Raw genomic sequence first — 12,450 nt, 5'->3', positions numbered from 1 at the left:
AGCTGGCGCCGGTGCCCACGTCTCGCCATGGGTCCTTCCGTCCGCACGTTCCCTCTGCTCTGGAGGACTGCCAGTTTGTTTTTCTGCGCAGGGATGCACATCGGACACCTCTACAGCGGCCGTACGAAGGTCCCTTCCGGGTCTTGGAACATGGCTCGTCGACTTTCGTCCTGGACATGGGGGGGTCGGCGTGAGACCGTTTCAGTTGCACGGTTGAAGCCAGCACATATCGATATCGATCGGCCTGCGCTGGTAGCGCTGCCCTGAAAGTGAGGGCGGCCTCTGTCTAGGGTACCTCCTCCTCTGGCTACTTCGTCACCCGCACTTGTTGACCAGGCGCCTGTTCCGGGGCTTTGCGTTGTGTGCACCCGGGCTGGCCGCCTTGTACGCCCTCCTGTCCGTTTCGTACCTCGGGTACTTGGGGGGGGTCCTGTGGCGGTCCCTGGGGGGTAGGCCACTCCTTGGATCATCCCCCTCGCCGATTGAGGGACAGGGGCGTTGGTCTGCCACGGGGTTTCCTGACGACTCCCTAGGGGTAGAGATAAGGGTGTCGTGGTGTGTACTCGGGCTGCTGGAATTAAAAAGCTTCTTTTGAATCCGCCTGGTGTCCGGTCTTTTCCTGACCTTGACCAGGCCACTACAAGACTTCATTTCATTGCTGAATGACAGTGTGCACTATTGAAAGATCACCTATAAAATGCATTAAACTAGACATTGAGGCAGGTATCAAAAACACAATGGCAATAATCCTGAGATCATTGGCACCAATTCCAATATTCTTCCTCAATGCAACATCAAGTAACAGATGACCTGATCCCAGCGTGTTGGTGAACACAGGGACCTTCATGGATTCATAATGACTGATATTTGCATCAACATAACTGTACTTAGCAATTCATTTTAAAAGGGTGTTGATTCCCAAGAGATGTAACAAAAAAAATCACCCGGAGAAAGCCCACAGTCACAGGGAGAACATACAAACTGTCCAGACAGCACCCGTAGCTAGGATCGAACCTAGGTCTCAGGCGCTGAGGCAGCAACTTTACAAAATGAAAAAATGAACAGGTTATGGTTAAACTCATTGTTTCTTGATTGCACTCCTGATAAGAGATGTGCTCAGTAATACAAGTAAAATGGACCCAAATGTAACCCAAACACTTTATGTTAACCTCAGCTAAGAAAAATACACTCTAAAGGGCATAGCCATGATACATTTGTTTGGTTCCATTTTATATTTAACATTAGTTATTATTTTCACTCATTTTCCTGGAAATTGCTGGGACTTTGGGAAGATATTATATGAAATATCCTTTGCACTGTTGCCTTATGCAATACTGTTAAGTTTTAGCAATAGAGAGTTCTTATAATTAGGAATTAATCTTCAATGCTTTTTTGCTGGTGTAAATGTTTGGATGTGGAGATTAACAATATTCCACTTTTGTCTTAAGTGAGCTGTCAGCCTATGTTCTCGTTTTACAGGAAGAGCTAAACAACTGTTCCAATTCAGTAATAATCAGGTGGGATTAAAAAGAAGAACAAATTAGGCATCTTGAAAATGTTTCATATAATCGTTATAAAATCAGTGGGACTTCACTATTATTCAATTCCACTTAGTTTCTTTCACAGCACTGACTGAAAATGGAACAATCCACATTGGCTTACAAGACCTGATCACGAGCTGTCATGTCGCATAGCCATTAGCATTAGATTTAAATAGGACACAATGATAATCTTGAACAGCGGATCAAATTATCTCTTTGGCCTTTACTGGTAAAACGTCTGTTAAATTCCTCACGATCAACATTACGGATGCCACCTATGACAGGAAGCTTAAAAGAACCAGTTTGGATTTGTCTAAACTGTATAGAGACAGGCTGCTTCAGAATAAATTACTTATCTTCCGTCCCTCTAAGCCTAATCAAAACCAACAGAACATGAATGGATATTAGCCTTTTGCTGATAAGCACAGCTGTAGGAGAATTAAAGACACAAAATAATTTTAATAATTCAAGACAAAGCAATTTGCTGGACAGATAATGGACAAAATCTGTTCCTTTATCAAGACTGCACAAGGTTCTATTGTTAAAAGATAAAAGATCCAATGCACAAACTCAAAGTTATTAAATCAGTTATAAATAAGAGCCACTTGGAGAAAAAACATAACAATTATCTAGTAGCCCTATGTTTTCCTCCATTTCAAACGAAGTTCTAACTCGACGTTAAACTCAAACTAAATGCTGGAATCCCCAACCTTTTTATGAGGGAGACACCATAGTCATGATAACTTTTATTGGTAAAACATGAGGGCTGATCAACAATTTATCAAGGCATGTAGTCAAAGACAATAAATCTCATCATCCCAATGCTATCTATATTCCAAGAAAATATAAAAATAAATCCACAGCAACTACTATTTACAGCATACCGGTTACATGAAAGAACACAAGAAACAGGAAACAGGAAACAGGAAGCTATTCAATGAAATCAATGCTAAAAATGTCATTCAATCAAAAGAGTCCTGATCCAAAACGTCACCTATCCATTTCCTGAGACGTTGCCGAGTTACTCTAGCACTTAGTCCCATTTGTAAACCAGAATTTGCAGTTCATTGTTTCTACATTTCACATTCCTGCCTGTGTCCTATGCTCCTTACAAACTGTCTAAATCCTACAAACCAAAAATCTGTCTGACGTAGCCTTGGAGTATATTCAACCATGCATTGACACTTGGATTAAAACAAAATGTTTGTATCTGCATAATGAACTAACGCACTCTAAATTAAAAATAATTTTAAAAATTTTGAGCAGCACTCAAGTAATTATATTTTATGATCTTCACAATGGCAAACTCATTTTAAGTTTGCAATACGTTCAAAATTCACGAACAATAATTCATTTAAAGTTTCATACACACATTTTAATTAACATAATTGAATATTAACAGAATTATTTTTATTCACAATAAGACCAGAGTAACCACTTTCCATTTTTGTGAAGGCACAATGCACCTCAAGCCTCAAGTACGCTATAAACAATGGCAGGAATCCAAATCTGAAGCAACCCATTCCTTCTTCTCTGTCAAGCACTTCTTATATTACCCGTTACCTCTGCAAAGGATTTTCAGCCATATCAGAATGCAGAACTGGAATGGAAGCAAATTCCGGGCAACTTAATGCTTTCTTTCTTTCTATGCTCGCTTCAAAAGGGAGAACAATGTACCTTCATGACAATGCAGTGATCTCAGTCTCCATGGTCAAAGTGAGAAGACCTTCATCAGGTTGAACCTTGAAGAGCATCCGGCCCTAATCGTATACCTGGCTGCATTCCCAAAGTTTTCATGGACACCTTCAACCTCTCATTACTATGGTCCGTGATCCCCACCTGCTTTAAACAGACATCCATTATACTGGTGCCCAAGAAGAACAAGACGATATGTCACAATGACCATCAACTGGTGGTACTCACATCCATTGCATTTCTTTCTTAAACATTTTGCCTACTCCACTGCGAAATCTCCTCAAGGTATGTCTACTTTGAAGAATTTCTCCTCCACTCTCCGAAGCTTCTTCCTGCCCCCCCCTCCACCCCCACATCAGTCTGAAGAAGGGTCTCGACCCGAAACGTCACCTATTCCTTCGCTCCATAGATGCTACCTCACCCACTGAGTTTCTCCAGCATTTTTGTCTACCTTCCATTGTGAATAAATGCTTTGAGAGGTTCTCAATAGTGCAAATCAACGCCTACCTCACTGATAAACTGCACCCACGTTAATTCACAAACCACCACAAAGATCAACATCAAATGTCATCTTTCTGTGCCTCCATTCTGCGATGGACCACTTCGACAGCACGAACACTTAGGTCAAGCTGTTGTTCATCGACTACAGCTTTGAGTTCAATCAAAATTAGAAGTTTGTACGTTCTCCCTGTGACTGCATGGGGTTTCCCCTGGGTACCCCGGTTTCCTCCTACACGCCAAAGATGTACAGTTTTGTAGGTTAATTGGCTTCAGTAAATTTGTAAATTCTCCCTAGTGTGTACGACACATTGTCAAACTCAGGATACAGGATCGCCGCTCCTCCCTATACCACTGGATCATCGACTTTGTCATCCCCAAATCAGTGCAGATTGACAACGACCTCTGGTCTGCATGCTCAGTCCCCTGCTCTATCCTCTCTATGCCCAAGACTGTGGAACTAGACACAGTTCAATGCCATCTTTAAATTTGCTGATGATACCACCATTGTCTTACAAATAACAGACAGCGTCTGGTAGGGGTGATTGATAATTTGCTTTACTTTCAGAAGAACAATCGTGCATTTAACATTAGAAAGACCAAGGAGCTGGCTGCTGACTTCAGGAAAGGAAAGCTGAGGGTCCAAGGCCTGTCTTCATTGGCGGGACAGATTTAAGTTCCTGGGGATGCACATTTCTGATGATGCCCAGCATATTGACGCAAGCACAAAGAAAGCTCACCAACAACTCTGCTCAGAGGTTTGAGGGGATTTGACATGTCGCTGAGCACTCTCTCAAACCTCTCCACAGAAGAGCATATAGACTGGTTGCATCTGCAACTGGGTTGGAATTCAAACCTCCAGAATGAAGGAGGTTGTAGAAAATAGTGAATACTAGACTAAGTGGGACCCGTTGGGCCCCATGTTCACACAGGAGGGCTGGTCCCCCCACGCAATATTCCACCTCTCCACCAATTCCAATATTGGTGGCCAGTGGGGAGGGGGCTTTCTGGAGCGCTCGTATGGGTGTTGTGGGCTGAAGGGACTGGTTTACAGAGAGCTAGTATGGACATTGTGGGCGAAATGCATTCTTGGGGTGGCAGCTCAGACACTCAAGTCTGATATGCTGGCAGCTCACTCACGGGCTGGTGGGCTAGCAGTTGATTCACGGCTATTCCTCGAAATTGCATTTCAAGCAGGGTGAAAGGCCATCAAATTCCAATGCAGTTTCATACCATTTCAAACAGGGTGCAAGACCACCAAATTCAAATGCAGTTTCATACCATTCATGCAGGGTGCAAGGCCACCACATTCAAATGCAGTTTCATACCATTTCAAACAGGGCGAAACCACCATAAAACCACACAAAACACCACACTCACAGTTCAGTAGACATTCAGTGTGTTCAGTTGATTCACAGCTCAGGCAGAGTCGTGACCTCTCCGTCCCCCATCTTGCAGAGACTGAGCCACACCCACACTTCTGGGTTTTATAATCCCTCCCCCCTCCTACCGGAAGGGGCGTGGCCTTCATGGCGTGATTGAAAGGAGAGAGATTCTCAACATATTTTACACACTACTAACACTTTTATTTTTCAATGATGGGAAGAATCCTCTGCACCTGATGAGCGGAGGGGGACTGAGTAAGATGGCCAAAAATCACAGCCGTAAGTGGTAGCGTTTTATCTAAAATCAATTTACAGTGCAAACAGGAAATTGTCAAGTTTAGAGTCTTAATCATCTGCCATTTCAAACCAACCACCACCAACCATTTGCTGTGCTTTATTTCAAACCAACCACCGCCAACAACCATTTGCTGTGCTTTATTTCAAACCAACCACCGCCATCAACCATTTGCTGTACTTTATTTCAAACCAACCACATTTTCATTTTCAAACCACATTAAGGGCACTCAAGGTCAGTAAAACCACACGCACAGTTTAGTAGACATGTGTTCAGTGTTATTCACAGCTCAGACTGAGAGATGTGACCCTCTCGCTCCCCCATCTTGCAGAGACTGGCTGAGGCACTCAACACTTCCGGGTTTTATAGTCCCTCCGGAAGGGGCGTGGCCTTCAGGAGAGAGAATCTCAAAAATTTTAAAACACTAATAACTCTTATTTTTCATCGATGGGAAAAATCCTCTTGTCCTGCACAGCGGAGGGGGACTCTGAGTAAGATGGCCCAAAATCACAGCCGTAAGTGGCAGCGTTTTATCTAAAATCAATATACAGAACACCAGGAAGTGGTCAAGATCAGACTTTTAGTAATATAGATTGCCCAACCCATCATTGGTATTAACCTCCCCACCATGGAAGGGATCTACAGGATATGCTGCCCTTAAGAAGGCAGCTAATATTATCAAGAACAAGCATCACTCAGGGCACACTGTTTTTTTCCCGATGCTGCCATCGAGAAGATAGGACAGAAGTCAGAGAATCATTACCTCCCGGTTCAAGAACAGCTTCTTCCCATCAACCATAAGGCTCTCGAACCACCGTGCACAACCTTAACCATAATCCTACCTCACACCGAACCCCAACAGACTTTGCACAACCACAAATGATCTGAGTAGTTTGGTATTTGCACCATAATGTTCGACTTCACTTAAGAATAACCGATAATTTATTGTGTATTTATTGTTGTTGTCTCTAATACACCTGTAAAGATGCAGCAAGTAAGAATTTCATTGTTTCGGTTCATGACGTAACAACCGCTCATGACTCTTGACTCCCTCTTTTCTCTGAATCTTAAAACCTGTTCAGTTCTGTTGAAAGGCTATTGAGCTGCAACATTAACTGTTTCTCTCTCCATAGATGCCTGACCTGTTGAGTATTTCCAGGATTTTTTTTCTTTCACCACCCCCACTCTAAACCCACGTATTCTTGCCAAAGTTCAGAAGGATCACAATGACCTGTAAAAATCTTTGAAGCAAAGTAAAAACACTAATCATAACAAATTAATCATATCACAATTTAACATTCAGTAAAAGGCGTATGGTAGTCATCATAATTTAAAATAGAAAATATAGTTCAATTGTCAAGTTCAGAACAACAGCCAGAGCAGCATTTAGGTCAAACTGGCGATTATGTACTTGCCAATCACCAATCAGCACTGGTTCTAATGTGACTGAACCTATTGCAATTAAACTGCATCTCCTGCCAGTCATCAGAACCATGATTCAAATTGCATCTCAATGCAATGCACTACCTTCATTTCATTCAAGGTTAGATAGAAACAAAAGTACCTGACTACAATTGTTTTTCTTTTGAAAGGCGATCGGGTGGGAAACAACCGCATGGATACTCTCAGCAAACAACTCATGATCATAGTAGTAGTCGGCCCCCCCTCGGTCATGACTGACCATGGGTGATGCATCCTAGTTGATGTATGGTCGGATGTAAGCCTGGGCGATGTCATATGGAGGACAGGCTGTTGCCCATGCAGCACGTCCCCCCTCTCCACATCGCTGATCGATCCAAAGGAACAGCAGGGCTGTTACAGTTTGGCACCAGCACCGTTGCAGGAGCTTCCAGAGCAAGGTTGTAGACAACGATGAATTACTTTAGGGGTTCCGACTCCGGATTTTCTTGAGGTTTACTCCAGGAGCCTTTTCCATGACTGGATATGGCCACAAGGCAGTGGAGGTTTTAAATCAGAGTTTTCCCTCTCCTAGATGGGCCACCTTCCCAGGCTGACATGGTCAAATATAATCTAATAATTCAGATGACCATGCAATTTATAATGGTCCCATCAAACTTTTCACAATTATAAAAATGAGCATTGCTTTAAAATTCAATCTGATATATTATTTTACTCGTGGGGGGTGCATTACTCCTTTTAAAGATATGCCAACTGATGCAATATTGTTTACAATGTTAGACTGACAATTACAGTGCAAGTGTGAGAAACCAGAAGGGGTAGACCGGGGGCAAAAGACTGGATGGGTGGAGACCAGGCGGAGGGGGACTGGACCGGTTCTCGGCAGCTGATGCACTCAGAGCCGGACCTCATCCGCGGCCAGGATCGAACCCGTGTCCCCAGCACGGCAAGCGTTGCCGAACCGCCACTGGACCGTCCCCGGTTTCTCTCTCCCCCCCCCCCCCCCTCACTCGAGTGTTCCGTCCCCGCCCGGACCGACGGGACACCGGCCCCCAGGCCCTCCGCCAGCGCGGAGAAGCGCCAACCCCAGCTCACCTCCATCTCTCTCGCCGGGCCAACCGACAGCCCAGACCAACGACACCAGCGGCCCCAGGCCCACAGAACTCACAGGCCCACAGCCAGCGCCAACTCCAGCCCAACCCCAACTCCAAAGGAACCCGCTCCCCAATGGGCCGCTACAGTGACAAGTGCCAATTCACCCACGGCATGGCCGAGCTGTGCTCCCTCATCCGCCACCCCAAGTACAAGCCGTACCTTGCACACCACTGGCTTCTGCCCCTACGGTACCCGCTGCCACTTCATCTACACCCCCGAGGAGGAACGAGGGCCTGGCAAGGGACTGGGGGAGAAGGTTGTGGTGCCGCCAGCACCACCAACTCCAGCACCACCAACATCCATGGCCGGTAGGAGCCCGTCCGCAGACTCGCTCTCCGACCAGGACGACTCCAGCAGCAGCGGCTCCGAGTCACCCGTCTTCGAGCAGGGCCGGCGGCTGCCCATCTTCAGCAGGATCTCGGTGTCGGACTGAGGGGCGGGGGTGGAGGTGGAGGGCTGCCGGCCAACCCGGCGGGATAGGCAGAGCCGAGCTGGAGCCAGCGGCTGCAAGTCCGGGGCCGCCCCGCCAGCCCAGAGCCACCCCGGACAGGAACGGGACACCGGGGAGGGGACGGCCCAGCAACAACTCAACAGCATCCGCAGCGACGGAGAGCTGACCCCGACTACGGGCGAAGCGCAAGCCTACATACAATGCAGCACCACTGTTGCCGAGACTGTTTTATAGCTAGTGACCTATGACCTGGGCATGCGCATTCGGAATACCAAACTCGCTTATTGCTTGAGCAAACGCACTAAATTTCACTCTATATTCCCCGGCACTCTCTTACGCACAGGCCCTTTGGCCACCAAAGTCCATGCCGATCACTGATCACCCGTTCACACTAGTTAGTCATAATCATAGAGTTATACGGCGTGGAAACAGGCCTTTTTGCACAACTTGCCCATGCCAACATCCACACTAGTCACACATGCCTACATTTGGCCCATACCCCTCCAAACCTTTCCTATTCATGCACCTATCCAAACGTTTCTTAAACCTTTTGATAGTGCCTGCCTTAACTACCACCTGTTCCATATACAACTCACACTACTCAACACTGTACCTCGGTGACTGCCAATCACCCCCCCCCCCCCCTCCCCCCCCGGACACTCCTCCCACAGGAAAAACACTATGACTGTATGCATGTAAATAGATTTATTTATTGAAATCATATTCTATGTCGCTCTCCAGGGAGATGCTAACTGCATTTCGTTGTCTCTGTACTGTACACTGACAATGACAATTAAAGTTGAATCAGAATCAGTTGAATCAGAATCTGAATCAGTATACCTACCGCCCTTTGTGTAAAAAGGTTGTCCCTCAATTTCCTATTAAATCATTCCTCCCCTCACCTTAAATCTATGTCCTTTGTTTCTTGATTCCCCTACTCTGGATAAAAGATTGTGCTTTGACCCAATCTAATTCTCATGATTTTATACACCTCTATAAGATCACCCTTCATCCTCCTGTGTTCCAAGGAATAAAGTCCTATCCTTGCTCAACCTTTCCCTATAGCCCAGTCCGAGTCCTGGCAACATCCTCGTAAATCTTTTTGCACCCTTTCCAGTTTAACATCTATGTTATCCCACTTTCACATCTTCTCACTAGAGGCAATTATACAAAGGCTAATTTACCCAAAATCCCACACTTTTAGGATGAGGGAGGCAACCAGAGAGCCTGACGAAAACCCTCAGGCAGTCACAGAGAGAATGTGCAAAATGTGTAGGAAAGAATTGCAGATGCTGGTTTAAATCGTGGGTAGACACAAAATGCTGGAGTAAATCAGCGGGACAGGCAGCATCTCTGGAGAGAAGGAATGGGTGACGTTTCGGGTCAAGACCCTTCTTCAAACTGATGTCAGGGAAGTGGGCGGGACAGAGGTAGAATGTAGTCGGAGACAGTCGGAGTCACGCGCAGGCTCTGCGATCGTTTCACTGAACATCCCTGCTGTCAGCATTAACCTACCTGATCTCATGGTTGCTCAGCACTTATCTCCCCCTCCCAATCTGACCTTTTTGCCCTGAGCCTCCTCCATTGTCAGAGTGAGGCCCAGCGCAAATTGGCGGAACAGCACCTCATATTGCACTTGGGTGGCTTACACCCCAGCGGTATGAACATTGACTTCTTCAACTTCAAATACCCCTTGCTTTCCCTCTTTCTCCATCTCCTCCCCAGTTCTCCCACCAGTCTCACTGTCTCCAACTACATTCAATCTCTGTCCCGCCCACTCCCGACATCAGTCTGCAGAAGGGTCTCGACCCGAAATGTCACCCATTCCTTCTCTCTAGAGATGCTGCCTGTCCCGCTGAGTTACTCCAGCATTTTGTCTACCCAGGAGAATATGCAAACTCCACACAGATAGCACCAGAGGTCAGGATCAAACCTGCGTCTCTGGCACCATGAGGAAGCAGCTCTGCTAGCTTACAATTTGGGAGGATTATATTTTAAGGCTTAGATTTAGTTTGAAGGACTCCACAGTTAACGTGCCCTAGCTTGGTGTGCACTCATTTTCCCCACCTCTGTGCTCCTTTTCCAACAACCTGTTGGGTCCATTTCACCTCCAACCTTTGTCACTTACTCCACACGTCTGCCAATTTAACAACCCCCTCACCTGTATTTGCCAGGCCTTGTCCAGCCCTCCTAATTTATTTTCCAGCTTTCTCCCCGCCACAATCAAGTCTGAGGAAGGACCCCAGCCCGAAACGTAACCTGTCCATTCCTTCCACAGATGCTGCCTGACACGCTGAGTTATTCCAGCACTTTGTTTCATTTTGGTAAACCACCATCTGCAGTTCATTGTGTTTCTCTCACTGGGTGTGCAGTTGACAACATGAGTGCAGTATCCCAAAGGTCAATTACTTGTGGGTTCCAATCAACAGTGCCAATGGGTCAACCAGCCATCACTCAAAAACTGTCACATTTCTTAAGTAAGGGAGACACAATCATACTCAATGCAACATGACACACACAGGGAAATCATCCAGGGACCATTCTTACCCGAATTTTTCTTAAAATTAAATTTATATGCAATGCGTGTAGCTTTTTGTTTAATTTTACCTTTTCCAGCTTATCGAAATGCTCCTTGAGAAACTTCATGGGTCGTTCGGGTTTTGTAATGCAGAGGCTGACAATGCATTCCTTCAGGATTTGCTGGATGTTGTGCTTCTGGACGTAGACTTCGCATCCTTTCAAGCTCTCATCTTCCTCCATATTCGACGCCGCCATCTTTTATGCGGTTTTATATTTATATTCGTCATAAAAATAAGTAAACCCCAATGAATAGCTCGTCTCGTCCAAACCCTCACGGGGCGGATGAATTACTGTGTGTGTGTGGGGGATGGAGGAGGAGGAGGAGGAGGAGGGGAGGGGGGTGGGTGCGGATGCGGATGGATTAGATGATGTGTGGGAAGATGTCAGTTGGGTGCCATCCCGGGTGTTGGTGGCAGCGATGGGGGTCCCCAGCCTCCGCCCTCCCTCCCTCTAACGCCAACCGCTGGCGGTTGAAAGGCAAACCGTCGAGCGCTACCCGACCGCCCCGCGTGCGCGCGCGCTGCCCCCGGGGACTCCAACCACCCGCGCGCGCGTTCCCTCCCCTCCGCTCTCCTCTCCGCGCACCTACCTCTGCCCTGCAACCAGCCCCGCGGACACGCGCTCGATCACTCGCTCGCGTGGACGTCCGTCCGTCCGACTGACAGCCTGCCTCCCACCACCACCACCACTGCGCATGCGCTCGGCAGACCTCCCCCTCCTCACCCCCACCGGAGCATAGGCGCGCATGCGTACTGTACGCAGCGCACCCCTGATGCCGAGAGAACGAGTCAGAGGGGAAAGAGAGGGGAGGGGGGAAATGAGCATGCGCGGACTCCGCCGTTGCTGCCCACGTCACTCAAAGCCAGAGTCCTGGTGCGCTGAGCTGAACAGCAGCTTCTTCCCTGCAGATGCTTTTTGCAAAGATGGTTGGAATGCAGTACACTGTTGCCAACGCTTAAGAGATTTACTGTAACGGAAATCAACCATGTTACCGGATGTTGGAGATCCAAAATAGAACGAATGCATTTTTGTTGTCGCAAAACAAACCCCAGCAGATCCGGAAGCATAAGCGGATGTTAGTGAGAGAGAAATAAAAGGACAGATTTATATCAGTGACCTTATGGATGTGTTAACCAACTTCAAAGCCAATTGAGCACTGTTGAAATGTACTCACTGTTGCAATACAGGAAAACCTACGAGCCCATTTATTGACAGTTAATGGTTACCGACTTCCCTAAATTAAGCAATAGAACGCAAATAACCCGCTCCTGTTTATGTCTTATGTGACTTAATAAAAAGCATCAGATTTGGAGTCTGAAGAAAGGTGTCGACCCGAAACGTCACCCATTCCTTCTCTCCAGAGATGCTGCCTGTCCGCTGAGTTGCTACAGCTTTTCGTGTCTATCTTCGGTGTAAACCAGCATCTGCAGT

General features: G+C 46.7%; 1 protein-coding gene across 2 annotated transcripts in view; it reads right to left on the bottom strand.

The window, feature by feature from the left end:
• Positions 1-11,756, bottom strand: part of prkar1b (protein kinase cAMP-dependent type I regulatory subunit beta) — a 99,489-nt gene extending 87,733 nt beyond the window's left edge. The window contains exons 1-2 of one of the 2 annotated variants that reach the window (XM_033040544.1): positions 11,609-11,756; positions 11,047-11,214 (exon numbers count right to left, since the gene is read on the bottom strand). In XM_033040544.1, the coding sequence (XP_032896435.1) occupies positions 11,047-11,214 (168 nt within the window). In that variant the 5' untranslated portion in view covers positions 11,609-11,756. Of the gene's footprint in view, positions 1-11,046 lie in introns of both variants that reach the window. The other variant, XM_033040545.1, reaches the window with a different exon arrangement.
• Between the last annotated feature and the right edge of the window lie 694 nt (positions 11,757-12,450).

Source organism: Amblyraja radiata, chromosome 22, assembly GCF_010909765.2.
Source record: "Amblyraja radiata isolate CabotCenter1 chromosome 22, sAmbRad1.1.pri, whole genome shotgun sequence".
Taxonomy (NCBI): domain Eukaryota; kingdom Metazoa; phylum Chordata; class Chondrichthyes; order Rajiformes; family Rajidae; genus Amblyraja; species Amblyraja radiata.
Note: the sequence above shows the minus strand (reverse complement) of the source record. Positions and strands in the feature narration are given on the sequence as shown.